This window comes from Phoenix dactylifera, chromosome 4 (assembly GCF_051530095.1).
Source record: "Phoenix dactylifera cultivar Ajwa chromosome 4, Ajwa_hap1_PhDact_Kaust_v1.1, whole genome shotgun sequence".
Lineage (NCBI taxonomy): Eukaryota > Viridiplantae > Streptophyta > Magnoliopsida > Arecales > Arecaceae > Phoenix > Phoenix dactylifera.
This window is the reverse complement of record NC_143193.1, coordinates 51,816,627-51,836,718: the sequence shown is the minus strand read 5'-3', so window position 1 is coordinate 51,836,718 and position 20,092 is coordinate 51,816,627. Positions and strand designations below refer to the sequence as shown.

The 20,092-nt window shown below is 38.7% G+C and overlaps 2 protein-coding genes and 1 non-coding gene across 5 annotated transcripts; 1 reads left to right on the top strand and 2 right to left on the bottom strand.

The window, feature by feature from the left end:
* Nucleotides 1-742: 742 nt before the first annotated feature.
* On the top strand, nucleotides 743-5,115 carry SAG18 (senescence associated gene 18). Its single transcript, XM_008783278.6, has 7 exons — nucleotides 743-902; nucleotides 1,588-1,684; nucleotides 1,773-1,893; nucleotides 2,647-2,768; nucleotides 2,887-3,008; nucleotides 3,689-3,848; nucleotides 4,732-5,115. The coding sequence occupies exons 1-7, from the start codon at nucleotides 773-775 to the stop codon at nucleotides 4,838-4,840; spliced, it is 861 nt and encodes a 286-aa protein (XP_008781500.1). The 5' UTR covers nucleotides 743-772; the 3' UTR covers nucleotides 4,841-5,115.
* Nucleotides 5,116-10,227: 5,112 nt separating this feature from the next.
* Nucleotides 10,228-10,299, bottom strand: TRNAQ-UUG (transfer RNA glutamine (anticodon UUG)). Its single transcript has one exon. It is a non-coding gene; the product is annotated as a tRNA-Gln (tRNA).
* An 832-nt stretch (nucleotides 10,300-11,131) lies between these two features.
* On the bottom strand, nucleotides 11,132-18,266 carry LOC148714146 (filament-like plant protein 3). Of its 3 annotated transcripts, XM_088720495.2 has the most exons (5): nucleotides 18,020-18,257; nucleotides 17,371-17,544; nucleotides 15,428-15,626; nucleotides 11,901-13,627; nucleotides 11,132-11,565 (listed from the first exon to the last, which is right to left on the bottom strand). In XM_088720495.2, exons 2-5 carry the CDS (start codon nucleotides 17,479-17,481, stop codon nucleotides 11,251-11,253), a joined length of 2,352 nt encoding a protein of 783 aa, XP_088576621.1. In that variant the 5' UTR covers nucleotides 17,482-17,544; nucleotides 18,020-18,257; the 3' UTR covers nucleotides 11,132-11,250. The 3 variants fall into 3 exon arrangements, with proteins under 3 accessions (XP_088576621.1, XP_088576620.1, XP_088576622.1); XM_088720494.2 differs by having other exon boundaries at nucleotides 17,371-18,266; XM_088720496.2 differs by lacking the exon at nucleotides 17,371-17,544 and having other exon boundaries at nucleotides 18,020-18,265.
* Nucleotides 18,267-20,092: the final 1,826 nt, after the last annotated feature.

Here is a 20,092-nt window from a genome sequence, read left to right as displayed (position 1 = left end):
CATCGATAGTTGAGACTCACATATTATCTAATGGTCTTCGAACCGCCAACTTTCATTCTTGATTAATAAAAACATTCTTGGCAAATACTTTCATGATGGTTCATCTTTCATAAATCCAAGAATTTCACATCTAATCATGAAATATGATTGCCCCATATTGGTCCGCAACCATTTATCTAATAACGTCTCTAATATGTGGGATTGCTTTGAGCAGTCAAATTTCTTCAGGGTAACAGCATTTGAGGCAGGACCAATCCAGTTTAGGACACAAGCACATCACCAGTAGAAGGGATGCAATGACCGGTGCATATAATGGGTTGGGTCGGCCTACCAAACATAAGTTCCAACTACAAGATTTTTAACCATAGCAACTTAAGTATAAGCTAGTGGAGCTGAAATTACCACATATGTTTGCAGCAAACATGCCCTCTGATGGATTTTGATTGTTCTTATTCTAATTACCAAACCCGAAGAGCCTAGTATTATTTATTTTTACTTTCTCCCCATATCATGATTGCAAAATTTGTGCAACTGCAGCTTTTCTTAGATGAGGTAGCCATTTGTCATCCTCTCTCTTAGAAATATGATGAGAAATATTCTAATTACTCTATTATGGTCCATTGGACCCAAAATCCAAGGCCAGCCTCATTATATTATAGCCCAAATGTCACCCTGGGTAGCCCAAAGAAAAGTGGCCCAGCCCAATGACTCGCCTATTCCTCTCACGGCTACCGTCCGCAGAAGGGGGAGGGGGAGAGAGAGAAAGGGCGCGATGGGGAGAAGGAAATTTTATGGGTGGGGAGCTGCGATCGTAATCTTTATAGTGTTAATGATCGTAACCCCGGCGATTCCCCAGTCTCAGGAGTACCACGACTTCGCCGATCAGCGCAAATTGTTCTTGGGTAAGAATCGCCTCTCTTTGATGTTAGGGTTTCTATCTCCTCTTGAATGGTTGATTTCTAGGGTTTTGCTTTCAAATCGTTTTCAATATTTTGATATTTTCTGCTACTATGGTTTGTTCCGTTACCTGACTAACTTTTTGATTGTTAGCACTTTCTTTTTTGTTATTATATGCATTATTGTGACGGAAATCATGAAGAAGTAGTGATGGAATCAAGAGGTTATGAGACGTTAGAAATGGGAAAGGAGAAATTTTTACTGAAAAAACCAACAAAAGTAGCGTTCAAGAGGGCATGAAAGCCTGCCACTTATATGAAGCCAAGTAGGAAAGTTTTAATTATGTGAAGCTGATCTATTTGGTTATGTTTCATGTATAGTATTACAGAAATTTCTATATCAGGACATCAGACAAGATTAGATCTCTATTATCCTGGTGCCTCTTATCTCGCTTGCCCGTATTATTTAGACCTCAAACTTGCGCAATTTGATGATAAATGGTATCTCTAGCATCGAAATCTTTCCATGACTTTACAACTTTGATTGCTGCTGGATTGTTTTGGTGAAGTCGCAACAAGAGCTAACAGTGGTGCTGTTCAAGTAGTGTTTTCTTGGAGTTCCATGTACAAACGTAATGAACTTATCACCTGTTATGCTCATTGTGTTGTTTAAATATTATTTTTTTTGCAGGGATACCTAATACGTTGAATGTGATTTCAAACTTTCCTTTTCTTGTGATTGGTTTAATTGGGTTTGTACTTTGCCTTCGTGGAAGCTTCAGGCTAAGGTGATGTTCATAATGTTAGATCTTTTGACATTTTTCTGGTAAAGAGAAGGATTCTCATTTGCTAAGGTGATCCTTTTGGTTGTGACAGCTTGCAAGGTGAAGTCTGGGGCTGGTCGTGCTTCTTTATTGGTGTGGCTGCTGTTGCTTTTGGCTCCTCCTATTACCATCTCAAGCCAAATGATGCTAGACTAGTTTGGGATCGATTACCTGTAAGATTCATTGAATAGTTTTCAACATTTAGCCTCACTGCATCAATTTAATGAAATATGTTAATAAAGGTTTAGTGTTGACACCGAGCCAGTTAATATGTCTAGGCCCCTTACAAGCAGCATAAAATCTAGTTTTTCTTTTCTTTTTTTTTATGGCTGAAAATTGTCCTAGAATGATTAACTAGGAAAAGTGCTAGGCAGCCAAGCCTAGCATCGACAAATTGTAGGAAGCATAAGCTGAAAAGCAATAGATAATCTTAACTACTTGGACACTTGAATGCTTCCATTGTTGGAATGACATGGTTGTGGAAACTCACAGTTGTGTTGAGGCACTTGGGTTCTTTCATGGAGTTCATGGATAGGTATTCAAGGATGCTTTATCTTTTTATTTATTTATTTATTTAAGAGATTGGAGAAACCAATTTGATTGGTGTAGCATGGTGTGCAATGTGCATGTTGTTGTGCATGTTAGCTGAGTTGTTGGCAGAAGTTGTCCTGTGATAGGTGTTTAAGTAGCATGCTCTCTGGCTATCTACAACATATCCATATTATATTTTATACTACCAACATAAGCTGTTCTTTGTCATGATAAACTTGATTTCATGGGCTGTGGCTGTTGCCAGTACTTGCAATGAGCCAGTACATTCTACGTTGTGCAATTATATTATCTCACCACTAGTTAGCATATGGTTTGACCTTTGTTCAACCGGCTGATTGCAGTAAAATTGATATTTTTAACTATTCTGTATGTAGATGACTATCGCATTCACATCAATCATGGCAATCTTCATCATTGAAAGGATTGATGAAAAAACTGGAATGACGTCAATTGCACCACTTGTTATGGCGGGTATAATAAGCATTTTATATTGGAGGCAAGCATACTACTTTCTGATCTATACCATCTTATGCTCGTATTTTTGTGCATTCATTACTTGAATGAATCTTGAATATCTGAATCAGACTTAAACCTTTTGTTGACTTTTTTTGCAGGTTCTTTGATGATTTACGCCTATATGCACTTGTTCAATTTGTTCCTTGCATCATTATACCTTTGATGGCTATTCTAATTCCTCCAATGTATACACATTCTGCTTACTGGCTGTGGGCAGCAGGTTGGGTTTCAGCAATACTTGAAATCCTTTTGCGGTTGTTACCTTTGTCTATTTTTGTGTTCTCTTGTTTTTCCATTTGACAATTTGAAGAAACTGTTTGAATCTTCAAGTAGGAATGCCCAGTTCCTCTTCATTGCTTATGTAACCATGGTTATTACTTTTGAGATGGCTGGAGCTATGCCTTCCATCTTCATTGCTTCGATAATCTTGTTAATCTCTTTAATTGTGGACCATTCAACAAGGAACAGTTGTTTTCAAGTGTCAGAAATTTAGTGTGAAAACATATTTAGAACTTTCATTTGTAGCTTACGTGGGCCCACTGGCATAATAGAAACCAGCACTTCTCCATCCTCTTGACTTGAATGAGTATCACATCTTATGGGCTGCACAATATTGTAACTTTCGGAATTTGTCTCTTTCCAAACCTAAAGCATAGCATCAAGAATTCGAGTTTTCTTTTCTTTTTCATGAATTACAGTATTTCAATGAATAATTTTGTGTTTGTTAGAGATAATCTTAGTTGGACATCTGAAAACATCTACACAAGTCTTGTAAAGAATTTGTTTTTTTTTTTTCTTTTTTGGTACCTGTTTTAAAACTTCCTTCTCTTGCTGATCTGAATAGGTAATTTGCAATGCTCTCGCGATAATCATTATGACGTTGTTATCTGGTAAATGCAGGATTTTATCTTTTGGCCAAGGTAGAAGAAGCCATGGACAAAGTGATATATAAATGGACTCATCACATTGTCAGTGGACATACACTCAAGCATCTATGTGCTGCAATGGTTCCTGTTTTTCTGACACTCATGCTCGCAAAAAGGAGTATTGAGGCTGATAGGTATGCCTTTCCTTTGATCTCTTTATCAGATATTATTCTCCACATCCTATAAATGCTGGGCCCATTTGAGCCAAAAAATTGCCGGGACAAAGAGACAATGTCTTGTCAAATTACTTCATCTCTGACATGGTAAAAGTTTTCCGAAGCACAAGCACATGTCATGTACTTTGTGCAGCAAAATTATCACTAGAAACCAGGGTCTGCCGTGCCAGTACCAGTACCGTACCGGTTGCCCGACGGCATGAGTCGGTATGGGCCTGCACCATGTTGGGCCGAGCCTATACCAACACAGGAGACCGTGGGAGAGAGAAAAAGAGAGAGCGAGCTTGAGGAGGAAGAGGGAGGGAGGGCAGTGCTGGTGCAGGTGGTGGAGGCCGCGGCCGAACCCCTGTTTCGTTCGAAACAGGGTTCGACTGCTAAAAATTTTTACGATTTTTAGGTGAAGTCAACAAATCGAGGTCCGGCTGCAGCCTCTGCCATCTGCATCATTGGCTAGCGCTGGCCTCCACCACCCTCTCTCCCTCCCTCTCCTTCTTCTCGGCTCTCTCTTTTCTTCTCTTTTCTTCTCCTTCTCCTCCTCCGGCGATGACATCTCAGTTTCTTTGCTGGAACCGTTCCGGTATGGCTCGGGACATCCCGAACTAGGCGGTTCAGGACGGTTCTGCCAACCTTTTTAGAAACAGCTTGCACCAAACATGTGGCACGGTTTGATGATTGCCTGCTTGTAAGAAAATTCTGTGGAGTTTGTGTTTGGACAATCTATTTTTGTATTTTTGTTCCTGTACTAGGTCCTATCTTTCAAATGTTGGCCTAGGTACTCTGATCTTTTCTCAATTGCGCACCTAGTGCTATTCACCTATTTGACGGTTTCTATATCATGCAGGATAAGTTTGTTTCAGCAGTGGCGGATTTATTGGGTAAGAGTTAAAGAAAGTCGATTTAAGGGGGAGAGCTTAGATTGTGAGTATACTGCAGTTTCGACTACAACATGATGGCATAAATCATACATCAGGAGTCCTCACTGAAGATATTTCTTGCAGTTTCGACTACAACATGATGGCATAAATCATACATCAGGAGTCCTCACTGAAGATATTTCTTGAGGGACTTGTACATTGTTATCGAACACAGTATGAGAGGCATCATTGTTGTTAACCACTGTATATGGATATCCAAGACCAACCCCTTCTGAGAAACTTTTTTGTAAGAAGTATAGCACACAATAATTTCCTTATAAGTAATAGAGTAATGTCACATGTTACCTTAATGCTTCTTTGCCCAATTAGCGCCAATAACCATGACATTTAGCTTGAATCAATTGACTAGTGGGATGGCTGACTCATGATTGGTCTTACATGAGCAAAATCATCTTGTAGGATGCCAATTTATAAATGCTTCCATTATTAAAGATCATATTGTGAACCGCAGATGGTTTTGGACCTATCAGCATGTGGAAATTTCTCATCAAAATGTCATGGGAGATACGCCCTTCTATTTGGCTATATTTTGAAAGGAAAAATGCTTCTTTTTTGTCCTGAGTGTACATACATAAACAATTCATCAACTTTGTGAGCAAACTTGGAATCACAGATGAGGCCGGATATTGTGCTCAAATGTGACCTCTGCTGTTGCACATGCCCTGTCTCTGACCTGCAAATAGAAGCCTGGGCGGACCTGGTAATCTCTAATCCTCTCTTGCAGGCCATTGAGGAACCTAAACACCGCACTCTGTAGCATCTTTTCAACTCACCCTTGTGCAACCGCAGAATCCCTGCTGGCTGTCAATGGAGATCCGAAAGAAATTTGGTTTGAACTGATAAAAATGCTCCACTAATTTTAATTACTACAACTTCAGGATTGATTTCTTCCAATACCATTTACCAAACCGATACTTTGTAAGTATACAGCACATTAACAGCATGGGTGTTCGATCCCTTTTATTGGTACAAAAAAGGATTTCAGCTAACTAGTGCCAACTGGTAGCTGGTAGTTCTACAACTATCATCGAACTGTGCCTCACCAAATTGAAAAATGAAGGGGGAAACAGGAAACCCAAATATGGAGGAATGGCCAAAAAAAAATTGCATTGACTTGGTGAACTGGCTAGTGTACAACTTATTACAAGGAATGGCCTATTCATCTTCTCCCAGCTTTCAATCAACAGCTTATGGTTGGTAAAGATGTCTTGATCATTAAGAGCTGCAGAGAGATCTGGTTATTATCGCACGTAAACACCATCCAGTTCCAGATGATACCTACAGGAGCTGAACTGCAGCTGCATTGCATGCAGACCATGGACTAGTTGTCTTGCTTAGCAAATGCTCAGCACCCCTCTCAAGTGCAGCTCTCCATAGCCTGTACCTCACCCCAAGCTTGTCATATAACAATGGCGAGTTCCAAATGTCTTCCCCATTGATCATCCTGTCCTGCTGCCCAACCACTAGCCATAGGTCCTCCTTCAGGACCTGCAATCAAAAGGATATTCATCAGCACGTAAACAAAGTTGCATGGAATTGCCGGCTGAGAAGCTGAGACCGTAAGGCGTAGGAAGTTTTCGAAGGAACTGCAATGTCTAGCTGCTGGGGTAAATTGCTGCTTTATGAGAGCAACAGAATGGTCGGTATGAAAGTAACATGGAATTGGCTGGCTCAAAAGTGTCTTCACCAACCTTAAAATTTCCTGTAAACTCTTCCTCATTTTGCCATATTATCAGTAATATTAGCATACAATATTATGATGAGAGGGACAGAGATGCACGGATGTGCAACTTTTCTCAATTCCACTCCTTCAAATGCTGCATGCATTAAATACGTCTGTTAGAATATGAGATAAAAATACAGCTTTATATGTTCACCGATCTCAAACATACTATTTGTCTACTTTTCTCTTGTACTTCTCTACTTATAGTTTGAACATATATACATGCACAAGAACCAATAATAAGTACTCGTGCAATCTACATTATGAGATATTCTCATGAATGTGAAAGAAAATGGTGGAACAGGATTTCTTCAGATTCCATATAAGGGAGGATTCTATGGTGCCATTGCTGATGATAGTGTTAGTACAAATACCTATATCAAACAGAATGCCGACAAAAAAGATTTCTCTTACCAGCATAACAAATTTTTACTGATCTCAGTGTTTCAAATATCAAATTTAAAATTAGTTTCATCAGGGTGATTTCAGGTGACATGGATTCTTTTGACGTCTAGAACAATAGAAGAACATTTATTTTTTCCTGATCATCTACTGTCGTGATTAGAGTTGGCTTATAGGAATTCACGCAAGCACAAAATGGTGACATCCCTCATAATGATTCAACCTATTACTGAAATTGAAGGAATCACATTCGTATTTTCTGATGGAAATGGGTTTTCTGGTCATTATCACAAAATACTGATGTCAGACAAATATTTTCAGGTCTATGATTGACAATAATGGCAGATTCAAAACAAATTGAATCCATCTCCTCATTTTGTAGAGCTATCCTGTTACAAGTGTAGGAGTTTTGCTCCACCGGTTCATGGAAAAAGAGATGATGCGTGGCTTCTTCCATATGTTTACATGGACCAATAAAAGAAACAAATAAGTTTTATTATTTAGTGACAACAGGAATGTTGGAAATAAAGGTGAGCCTTAGTACATTGATAGTGCTACTCCATAGTGACCTACAGATTATAGATTTGAATCACGGAAATAGTTTCTCCATGGCCATCACTGATTATCTTTTTAATGAACACCACATTTGCCTAAAACTAACTATATCTACTTCTAAATCACCATAACATGAACATAGCTCACCTTCTTGGATCAAGCAATTGCAATACCTAACTCAACCACAGGATTCAGGAATTCTTCTCTGGATTGTTCTGAAGTCACATTTCCCATTTAAAAGTTAGCCTAAATTTTCACTTTTGAACATGATAAAAAAAAAGTCAACTTTTTGGCCACAACTAGCTCTATTAACGATCTGATCAAATGATTCTAGATTTCAATATTAAAAGTTTTAAAAAGAAGGTTTTTTTTTTTGGTCAGAAACTCATTTCTCAAAGGTCCCCTTATGGATTGAGGATAAAAATCTCACCTTTTTGGAGTAGAAATTAGAAGACGGCCGGAAAAGCGAGGTTGGGAGCAGAGACAGCGCCGCCGCCGTGGTCATGGAGGGGATCAGATCCAGAGGCGAAGATCGCAGAGGGGAGAGAAAAATACGGCTAATATAGATGAAAATTCTTGTCGGGAATTTATATATTTTAATGCCGGACAGCTTGCCGATAAGAGGCGAGCGTTGCTCGCGTTCTACCGGGGCTTGCCACGTGTGCGACCGTTGGAGGACTCGTTGGATGACGTGGCGCTCCCCAATCTCAAGCTTCTACGGACCCCACCTTGGGGAGCCCCAGTATCTTGCTACGTGGACCTCCATATCTTGCCGCCTCGGTTTGGACCGATGTGGAATGGGGGTGTAGATATGATGGACCAGCTTGATGGCGTATCACAACCGTGCGTTTAACTTGATGGGAGATGGTCCTTGTTTTGCCCTTTGATCGGGGCGGGAGGAATATCTCAGCCATGAATCTATTTGTAAAGGAATCCAGATTTTTTTTTTTTTTTGCTAGACCGGATGATTCATACAACACATATACGGATGCACCCAATAAAATCGGAAAATAAAATATCACGGAGCTCCCAAGGCAGCTCCCCATCCTCCGCCCACAGAGTGCTACTGGTATGGTTAGCCACATAGGTGGTCATCCAATCTGCAGCTCCGTTGGCTTCTCTAAATACATGCTTCGCCTGGACAACCCCTCTATCCCTCATCATCGGCCAGATACCGCGAATCAAGGGATGGTCAACAGCAATGACCCTTGGACTCTCCTGGATTCAGCCAATGACCGTAGCTGAGTCACCCTCCAAGATGACTGAACTAGCTGAGAACACACGCTGAGCATGTCGAAGATCCGCCCAGATAGCACTCAGCTCTGCACCAGGAATCGTGCAGTCAAATAACTGACCGTCTCCCGCTGCCATGACTCTGAAATTCGGGTCGCTAATGACGAAACCCGCTCTACCCTTTGTGTCTCCATCCAGCACTGATCCATCAAAATTGATCTTGAGAAATGTGCTTCTGAATATTTATCCTCTATCAAAAGGGGTCCAAGGCTCTGCGCGTGCGCTCTCTCTCTCTCTCTCTCTCTCTCTCTCTCTCTCTCTCTCTCTCTCTCTCATGGATTCAGATACATGATAAGTGTCTATTAGAGCGCTTGAAATGATGGGTAGATATTCCTACAGTTTTCATTCCAAAAGGAGGAAAAATATCAAAGATTCAAGTAGTTTTTTTAATGTTTAAAAGGATTTTTATGAAATTGAAGTGCATATCGTGTCTTTTGATCTCCGAAACTCGTATCCTAATTACAATAGACTTTCTTTGAAGACCAATGCTACATCATGAAGAGCATCATCAAATGAAAGGATCCTGCAAACGTTATCGTGGTTGCCCTATACATTTTATCTATATGTATATTGGAGTTTTACCATAACCTTTGAAATAACTCATGTTCCTATGTAGAGAAAACCCTAGCAACATGACATGCAGAATTCTCTGACTCCATTCTCAATAGACAGGGTCTCTATACTTTGATCATCTTGTCGGATGACCGTTCATCTACTCGCCACAAGTCTTTTTGGGAAAAGAGTATGTGTCCATATCAAAGCCTAATCCTTGAGAAACAAATTTAAGTATCTCATGAATTTTGTACAAGCCCAATACTAACAAAAAAAATTGGAAATACAAGTGTCAAGGATATGTCTAGATGCATAGAAGAAAAAAAAAATTCTTGAAAATATTGTTTTCTATTTATTTGTTTTATTAAACAACTGATAAATTTAGAAAAATTATAACTATATTTTTAAAATTTTATATTTTTTATAAAAAATTTTAGTTTTTCTTTTTGTTATTCATCGATTTCCATGCAATCAAGCATTCCCTAACTAAATAATAAACACATAATTTAATGGTTGATGGATTTTGACACATGCATATTGTAGTATATTTTTTTAACATAATGTTAGGCTCTCCTCTTTTCTCCTAGGAATCAAATATCAATTTTGATTAATGTTCAAATGAAATTTTTGTCCTACATTACCATGTATTAGATTTATATATCAATTTATAATTTAACCGTTAAAAATGCCTGATTGTAATGTCAAAGGGAGAAGGAGAAAGAAAAAACTCTTATTTCCATTTATAAAATCAATTCAACAGAGAAAACTTAATTTTTTATGAAAAAAAGAATACAGAAAATGGCTGAGTGTAATGACAAAAAGTAAAAGGAGAAAGAAAAACTCTTGATTCCATTTATAAAATCAATAGAAATAAAAAAGGTCCCACCGGGATTCGAACCCAGGTCGCCAGATTCAAAGTCTGGAGTGCTAACCACTACACCATGGAACCAAGGTGATCTCAGGCCCAAAGATCTATTATTGTTTACAAACGAATCTGAAAGATGGTTCCCAATCAAGGGTTAGAATCACCTCTCGATTTACGCACTGTTGAAAGAATTAATTGACCTCACTTCTCTGTAAGACAGCTGACTAGGTTGCCTCTTAGCATTCGGCTGACTTTCTATGAACTGATTCGCTATCTATCTACTCTTTGGAATGTATTCATACTAAACATGCGTGATCTATCCATTTTATAAAAAAATAATAAATAATCTGAGTTTATTATTTATTTTTATGTGCAGATTATTCTATAAGACCTAGTCTTTTCATATATTCTGGGAGAGAGGGCCAGCCAATATTTGGTCAACAAAATAAAAGTTCATCATGCAGAAACAGAGTTTGTGGTTGATGTTTTAAGCTTTTAATCCAGGTGTGCAACCAAAAAATCGGCTAATAGGTTGCGCATCTAAACGTAAGATATCAATTTGCGGTCAGATAGAGTCTGCCATCATGGAATCTAACAACAAGGCATAAATGTTGGATCGACTAGGTGCAGAAATCAAAGGTTAAGTCGAGTTTCTACTAACAAGTAACAAAGAGAGATGAAAGTTCAGTTGGGCAAGTCAAAAAGCATTCATCCCTTCTTTAAATAATGCTACAATAACATCTTAAAGAAATGCAGAAAGTTAAAACCCCACCAATCTTCATTCTCTATCTGTTGATTAACTTAGGATTCCAACATAATGAAAGAAATTGTACAGCTAACCATTGACAGCCAAAAAAAAAAAACAGAAAGAAAGAAAGAAAGAAGCTCTAGCAAAAAAAAAAAAAGAAAGAAAGAATGGAACAGGGGAAAAAATAAAATTAATACCAGTAATCTAACAGAACACTTCTTTTCAATGTACATTTGTAATACAGTGACCACCAAAACCATATAAACTTTCAGCTTTTCTATAATCTACTAGTTTTCTATACAGCTGCTGCTCCTACTTCGAGACAAGAAGCTTGTAAACCCAGGAAGAGTAGAGGATGAGGACAAGACCGAAGACAGTGGAGACCCCCTCTCTTTGCCACTGGGAAGAGTATAGCTGTGCATCTTCTCTGAGGAACTGCTAGAATGAAATATAAGATCTGGCGAGCATTCATTAGGTTCTAGCTTCTCAGCTTCAAGCATGAAGTCATCTAAAGCTGTCAGTGATTTCAATTGCTGGCCAAGAGAGGCAATTGTTTTCTGGCACTCTGCCAGCTTCCCAGCAGCCACAGCAAGCTCTTTCTCCTGTGATAAAGAAGATCATTAAAATGAGCAGTCATGGAAACATTTTATGAAGGAGAGCTTTAACTGGTGTATAGCGGGAAACCTCTAAGTATAAAAAAGTTTAATGGCATTCAAAAGAAATATTTAAGGACTATAGCAAATTCTAGTTTGCTTTTTTTCATACGAAAGTCTTGTTTTACGCACTGTAATGTCCATTGGCCACTCAAAGCATCGAATCATTGAATGATTATGAAAGCCGAAAGTGCATTAGAATAGTTATAATAATAATAACATAAAAACTAATTGAAAATGAAGATATCGTTCCAAATTCCCAGTGAAGGAACATTAGGATTCACCTTTTTAATCTTCAGGTCTCCAAAGCTTGTAACTTGCCAGAGTTCAGCTTCTCGCTTTATCCTTGATATCTCACTCTCCAATTTCTGACACTTGGCTGCAAATTCTGCAGTTAATTCCTTTTCCTTGCTAACTTGCATTTCTAATAAATCCACCTTATTGTGCAGCCGTCCTATTTCCAAATGTGCCATCTCAATCTGGAATTCTAATGCCTCTCTTGTTGCCTCCACAGCCTCTATTTTAGTTGCAAATTCAGCAGATTTTGTCCTCTCCTCCTGAACTTTCATTTCCAAGGAACCCACCTTCTCACGAAGCTTGCTTACTTCCAAATGTGCAGACTCAAGCTGAGACTCTAATGCCCTTCTTGCAGCCTCTACAGCCTGTACGCTAGCTGCAAATTCTGTAGATGATGCCCTCTCCTCCTCCACCTTGCTTTCTAATAGACCCACCATTTCACGCAGACTGCCAACTTCCAGATGAGCTGAGTCAAGCTGAGATTCCGATACCCTTTTAGCAGCCTCTGCAGCCTCTACACTAGCTTTAAGTTCTGCAGACAGTGTCTTCTCACCCTCAACTTTTCCTTCTAACAAACACACCTTATCATATAGCTTTCTGACCTCCAGTTCTGCTGATTCTAGCTGAGACTCCAGTGCCTTCCTCTTTGCCTCCACAGCCACCACTTCTGCTGTGGCCACTTGTTTTGATTCATTGGCCAAGTCTAGCTGCCTCTGCAGTTCAAGCAACTTATCCTCAGCAACTCCAAGCTGATTGCAAGAAGTCTCGAACTGATTTCGTGAATCAACTAAAGCCATCTCCAATTCTGCTTTCTCACTTCCCATTTTCGCAATCTTTTCTTCCAATTCAGCCAACTGCTGATGCAAAGCTTCAGCTTTCAGTGGGCTATCTCTCATATCAACTCGCTCAGAATCAGCTTCAAGCTCAATGCTAGAGCTTATACGGTCAGCCTCAGGCAAAGCAACAAGTCTCTCCATCTCAAGGAAATCATCCATTAGGTCAATCTCCACAGAAGCAGTGAGGTTTCTTTCACTGGCCTTATCATTCTTGAACTGATCAAGTTCAGCAATTAAAGCCGATGCCCAAGAATCCGAGCAGCCTGACTCATTTTCCATACAAAGCAACCGTTCCCCACTATCTGATTGGCTATCTGTAACAGATTCCACATAAATTGAATTTGCAATAGGCTTGTGGTCGTTAACTGGTACTGTTTTATGTGCTCGATACCGTAACCTACAACATTCAGCTTCAAGTTTAGCAACCTTTTTTATGCTCTCTAAATGTTGCTTGCTGGCTGTCTCTGCTGCTTGATTACTCAGCTCCCTTTCTAAAGTCAGCATCCGGAGATCCTCAGATTGAGAGAATATTTCAACCTTGAGAGCTGCATTTTCTTTCTTAGAGGCGTCAAGTTTTGCCTGAAGACCAAGGTCAACTGCTGCAGCAGCTTCAGATTTCGCAGTTTGCAGTTGCGCTTTGAACTCAACAAGCTGCTTCTCAAGCTCAAGCTTCTCCAATTCCCACTCACGGGTCTTGCTAATGACAGCATCATGGACTTTCTCCTCTTGCTCCTCTCTTGCTTGGCGGAGCTGCCTGACACATTCCTTGAGGGCATCATCAAGGTGTTCAATTCTATCTTCAAGAGCAGAGTTTTTCTTGTTTGCAGCTTCAAGTTGCAGCTTCAGAGCTGAAACTTCAGTTTCTGCCTGTTCCCAGCCTATCGAAATATAAAGTTTGAACATTCATAAACAATCAAATGAAAAAATTATGCAATTCTAGTTAAACAAAGCAAAAGAAGAAGAAGAAGAAGCTTGTGTGACTTCATTAACTGACAGATGCTTTATCTACGGAAAATAAAGTAGAGTAGTAAGCCCACCATAACCAGGAATCTTGGGTTAATATTCTGAATGTGTCATCTAGTTCTTCAAACAAGTTCACCTAGGTCTTATCTTACAGAGTTAAGCTTTAGCAAGTATTCCTTAAAAATATGTAGTAAATTTTTCTCCATGCTTTGTTGCTAACTAGTGAATAAATATTGTTAGCCTAACAACCAATTGCATCAACATGTGTTCTTGACTGCACAGAGAAGGAACATATGCTTGCACATGTAGAGAGAAATAATAGTGAAACAATTGATCAAGACAGTAAATATTTGTGTTTTTTGGAGTAAAAAACAAAAATTATTTATTATACATGATGTATGCATATCTGTTGAGACCTCTGTGCGCGCGCGCGCGCGCGAGAGAGAGAGAGAGAGAGAGAGAGAGAGAGAGAGATGGTGATATATTACAACACATAATTCATGAACAACAGACACGACATTATTGTTTTCTTATTTTGCAGAGATAAAGTTGCCTTATGATGTGAAGTGATAACGAGGTATGCTGCATTTAGACAAGAAAGGAACCACAGGACAAATTAGAATACCTATGTTTATATACAAGTATATAAAGGCAAAGGGAAATTTTGATAAGTTCTTAAGAATTGTTCCAGTTAGACCTAAGAAATTCACATTCTGAACTTATTGAGATACTATCTTATTTGTTCAGCAAGTTAACTTTTTGACTCACATGTTCAAATGGGCATGGTCATGTCAGCCTCTATAGAGTCTTACAATCAAGAATGGAAGAAGAAAAGTCTCTAACAAGTTTTCTATAGAAGATTGGAGAACATGAATAGCCAGGTGAAGTAATCACCACAGACTGAATGGCCCAACAAAGCATACAACTGCTCATTAGTGAAAGAGCTTCAACAGCACCAAAGATCAGCAACAAATTGTAATATAATTAGTGTTCCGCACAAGTTGACCATCATGATACTAAGGATAGACAAATAACTGGAATCATTAAGCAGGAGCGTAAGTAGAAGAGAAGTCCAAACCAGGAAGACAAATGAGGATCCAAACCGTAGTTACTTAATTTGCTAGGTCATAAGCAAATTGTGGATTTCTCTGAAATGTACAGGTTAGCAGTATGTTTCCTTCTTATATGCAAAGATAAGCATTATATTTTATATGTAAAATATCAACCCTTGTTCATTAGATCTGCATGTCCTCTGCTTCTACCTCTCTACAGAGATGGTACCCTTAATGAATAAAAAAATATGAAAAAAATATTATACTTCAAAACAAATTTAATATAACATTATATAAACAAGAAGAAGCCAAATTTATTTTCTCATCCTAACCCAAGCAAATCAAGTTGAAAGGAAAAGAATGAATTGTGAAATTGTGAAACTGAATTGAATCAAGTGAATCATCAAATTCGCTAGCAATTGTCTAGACTAAAGTTACAGTGCATATAATTTGTGAAATTATGTTATAAAGTTTAAGAAAAAAGATTATGTGAGCTATTACTAACAGAAGCAGCCTAAGTAATTGCTGCATATAAACCTGCATCCATGCGCATCTGTTCAAGGAAGCCATCTGTTATAGTATGAATTCTCAAGCATGGTATTTCTCTTTACCTTCAGCATGCCCAACTAATACACCTATCCTTCTTAATATGGCACCACTAACCTGAAACAGCTTCTTCTGCAACTTTTGCATGTTGCTTGACCAATTCCTCTTTAGCACGGATGTTCAGAAGAGCAGCTGACAATTTCTCAGTCAAACTCTTCGCAGTTTCATGGACTTCACTATCACCAATATTTGATGAAACCTCTAGCATTTGGGCATGATTTGGGGAAGCATTATTTGGAGAACCCTTCATTGCCTCCTGTTTAACAATCAGTTTACCATGTTATGACCCACCATAGTCATATAAGTTATAGCTAAACACCAGGTTAAATTTAAAATTTTCTCTTCCAATTTCAATTTCCAGCACATCTCACACATTTATCTTTTTGATGAAGTAATTTTTTTCCAAAAAAGGCAAAGCAGTGTTGTTTATGGGCCTCAACTTTATCTTAAGCAGCAAGCCTGTCATGCGTGGGGATAGCTAGATATGTTAAAACATTATTTACCAAGTTTGATTTTTTTTTTTTTAGTACTCAGCACTTAACATTAACCACCTACAAACTTTTTCGGATGAAGCATCTTTAGCCAGGAGAGTGGCATGTTGTAGTAACAGCAGCTGGATGATTAGTTTCTGTTGAAGGAAATCCTACATTGCGGTTATGTTGTTATTAAGCTCAGATAAAAAAGGAGCAACCTTCTGAGAACTCCAAGACTTGGAAAGAGTCTAGACGAAGAGGAAAAAACCATACATAAAGGAAAGCAATCATTGTTAGAGGTATAAAGTCAGACGCCAAAGTTTCAACTTCAAGCACAAGCCCCAAAATACGATCAAGGCATTATTACATGTTAATATCAGCAAGCTCTCGCATAATTTATATCTTTGGTGCAATCATCATTAAAGAATAAACAGCTATCCAGCACAAAAAATCCATGCATTCATCGTTGAGGTAGAAGATAATGATCTGAAGAACCAAATTAGAACACAAGCCTAAAAGTAGGCTCAGGTTACCACATGATGAAAGTTGAGAACTCTTACTTAAAATGTATGAGCATCATAATCATCATGGAAAAAGGAACAATTATGCAGTGTAGAATTATACACCTAGATAGTTCCAGGAAATAATGAGAGAGAGAGAGAAAGAGACAATATCGTCAAATTGCTGCAGGAAATGAAGCTGTTGAGCTACACATTAACAATTTATAGCACCTTACTTAAAGGCGAGCTTTCACCTTGAGGGGGAAAGTATCAAATTTATATTCAACATTTATATGCAAGAGATGGCATAGGCCGAGATTTAAAAAGAGTTAAGTCTATCCATTCAATTGTTTTCTGTGTCCAATGCTCTTGTTTAGGCCCTTTGTATTCAAAATCCTTTCTTGCCAGGGCTGTTTCACAGCCTATACCACATACAGCCAAACCAACTAAACCAGTTCTTCCTCACTAGTCTTCTATAATGCAGCTTTGAATCTTCTACTATCTTATTCATTACTCATTTAATACTTCCTAGTTTATCACCGTAATGAGTTCAAAATCCTCATCTGCTGCACTCCAGCTCAACATCCCCATCTCTCCTTTATACATCTTACGCTGATGGGATTTCCTCACTACCTATCATTCTGATCGATAACTCAGGGGAATGTTTTAATCATTTAATTGACTTTCCTTTAGGTCTCAATGGCATCAGATGACAACATGGCATTCAAAAGGCACTTCTACTTTAAGCATTTTGCTTCAGTCCTGCTGGAGAGAATTTCATCAATCTCTCCTCTTTTTTGGAATCCATTTAAGCTAGAAAGAGTAATTTGCTGTTCTAAGTTAATCAGGACCAACATCCTTAGCATCATCCAAAGTTCAAATAAGAATGCAATGCTTCAACTATATGAATTGCTTCTGAAGCTTTAAGGGGATAAGGATTTGCGGTGGTCATCTGCGTAAATGTTTGAGGGGGGCAAAGAAGGAAGACAGACAAAACAGGAAGAGACAGAGAGGACAGCAGACAAACCTGATCATCTGAGCACCTCTCAGAATGAGACGACATCGATCCCGAGCTCTCAGAATCACTGGGGCTCTTCTCGGACGACTTCCGCCTCCAAAGCCAACTGCGGCGATCCATCTTGCTACCTCGACCATTTAACAGAAAAATGGCACTTGGACTCCATCTCCATACCCACCACCACTTCAATTCCTCCACGGATCACCAGCAGCAAATGCCCCAAAAGATCCAACCATTTCAAACGAGAAATCATCACCAGATCAGATTGAAATAAAAACCCTTAATTTCACTGATCAAGAAAGAACTTAATCATCCAACCAAAACCCTAAAGAAAACCCCACAAGATCAAAAATCTACAACCCCAGAAGAACCCTACTCATCACCCCAAAATCTCATCTTTCCGTGGAAAACCCAACAGAATCACAACCAAAAAAGCCATTTTTTAAAGGAAAAACAACAAAATCAAACCCAGAGGGCATTAATACCCGAAAGAGAGGAACGCGTGAGGGATGTGGGGAATGTCGACAGAGAAGACGATCGGCGTGTGGTATTTGAATCCAAAATGCTTTATTTTCAAAATTTTTCCCAATTTCGCTACTATTTATCCAAAGAAACATTAGTTTACTGTTCGCCCATTAATTTATTCAATCAATCTCACCACTTTGGAGCGAACGCATGTGATGGAAAGAAAAAAGTCGCCTCCTTGGAAGCCCTTTTCAGCCTTTTCCTTCAGTTTGTCGGGGACTCCGCTTCTTTATTTTTTTCGAAACGAAGCCGGCCTTGTTCCCGCCCGCAAGATGCAGAACTGAGTATTTTCTCGGTTCCTCTCAGTACTAAACAATCAAGCTTTGCTAGAGAGAGAGAGAGCTCAGAGCTCCCCTTGGCTCCCTGCTCCCATTCTTTTTTTTTAGCAGCTACTCTGTCACCTGCCTGTTTTATATTGATTACTTTAGCATTAAAGTACAGTTGCTAATGATTTTTATTTTTAATCTTATATTATGCTCTTTTACACAGGTTTTAGATGGTTTACCAATAAAATAAAAAGGTTTAGCTAATGAGATTATTTGGGTCCCACTGGTAAGATAGCTTGACACTTTGACTTTGTTGTGGCTTATAACCCCTGAATTGCCCTTCTAACATTAACATAAGTTTCCTCATCTTGGATGTCTGTGCTAGGGTTCAGATTGTATTTTTCGTGCAAAAAAATGATTTACTTTTTTTTACGACATGCGATCCGATGGTTGATGCAGCGAAAAAAGATCAATCAAAGATACAACTTGAATCCTTTTGCTAGATGGTTAGTTTGCGCAATGAATGCAAATGAGGATTCCTAACTTGCTTCAGAGTGGTTGGTGCAATTATAAAGATGCTCGGCAATTTATCACACATGCTCTCTGTGTGCACTTAATGTTGGGGGCTCCGCAGCAATGCAGGAGAAAGGCAGCATGATTTGTTTGGTTGTGATTAGTCTAGATTAGTAGATTAAATTTTTTGATCATTTAGGATGAATCGATAGTGTCGCCAAATTGGCATTGCATGCAGTGAAAATAATTGATCTTTTTGCATCTTCTCTTGATCATATAGAAGCTGAATATTAAGGTCGTTAAGGTTAATGCTAAAGCATTGCCTTAAGCCTAAGTATATTCAAAAATTCACGGTCCCCACTGCAGATTGCAGGGGCCTGACCTCATGAAATACTTGACTATAGTTGATGATGCTAGAAGAACATACATCTGCAAGTATATATAATTTGCAGAGAGCTGAATCCATAATTTTGGTTAAGTAGGAGTTGAAGCTTTATAGTTGTGGCCTCCACTTAATTTCCTCCTTCTTTGAGATGAATTGGTGATGTAGTAGGATCCAGACAACCAAGCAACCACAACTTGAGCTTTAAGCTCTGTTATTTAAGATGACATAAGTAATATTTTAGTAAAAGGTGAGCAGGACATTCGCATTTTAAATAATCATTGCAGATTCCTTTCTTTTGAAAGATGATGAGATCCCTTTTAAGAACTAAAGATGATGAAACCTTTCACTTCTAATTTTTTTTAAAGGAAACCAAAGTTAACTATAGAGGCAGGGATAAAATATTCATGGATACAACAAAAAAAATGAATCAAATTATTCAAACAGGACACCACAACCAAAAACACAAACCCCCTAGCCTCCACTGGTGGCTGACAAGTTGCTTCGCTTACTTCCTTATAGTGGACTGTGCTGTTGCATTCCAATATACTGATTTCAGCTGTTCGACAAGAGATTAGCTTGGCTGTCTCACACAAGATGGGACATAGCATTCTATGATGTGATGTCTGAATCCTAATCGGCCCTACAAGGTGATGTCCCTCGGCATGTCGCATAGCTATACTGGAGTAAGAATTTGAAAGTGCATGGCTCCACCTTATCAGCTCAGATAAGATGGCATCAAAGCAGCTAAGTTTCTCTCACAGTCCCACATGGAGGTATTTTGATCTTAATCATATAACACTGACTGCTGATCTTGACAAGAGAAATGATAGGCCACCTACATGAAGGAAAGGCCACTTGTCTAGATGATAGGCCCCTTTCTTAGCAAAATTTCCTTTTCATGAAATCATCTGTCAAAGTACTTGCAAAGTTTAAACTTCATTTAACCTTTTCGTTTAATTTTCATCAAAGAAAAATAACAAAAACTTCAGAAAGATTGCAGTTTGGAAGAGCAACATCAAAAAGGTAGCTGTCGAACTACTAT

What these genes read in the sequence shown, in the direction of transcription:
- SAG18 (XM_008783278.6), top strand. Translation starts at nt 773, where the DNA reads ATGGGGAGAAGGAAATTTTATGGGTGGGGAGCTGCGATCGTAATCTTT. An exon ending in TCAGCGCAAATTGTTCTTGG is followed by an intron (nt 903 to 1,587) that starts GTAAGAATCGCC and finishes TTTTTTTTGCAG; the next exon opens with GGATACCTAATACGTTGAAT. An exon ending in AGGAGTATTGAGGCTGATAG is followed by an intron (nt 3,849 to 4,731) that starts GTATGCCTTTCC and finishes TATATCATGCAG; the next exon opens with GATAAGTTTGTTTCAGCAGT.
- LOC148714146 (XM_088720494.2), bottom strand. Translation starts at nt 17,481, where the DNA reads ATGGATCGCCGCAGTTGGCTTTGGAGGCGGAAGTCGTCCGAGAAGAGC. An exon ending in AGAGGTGCTCAGATGATCAG is followed by an intron (nt 15,627 to 17,370) that starts GTTTGTCTGCTG and finishes ATTGTTAAACAG; the next exon opens with GAGGCAATGAAGGGTTCTCC. An exon ending in TGCAGAAGAAGCTGTTTCAG is followed by an intron (nt 13,628 to 15,427) that starts GTTAGTGGTGCC and finishes ATATTTCGATAG; the next exon opens with GCTGGGAACAGGCAGAAACT.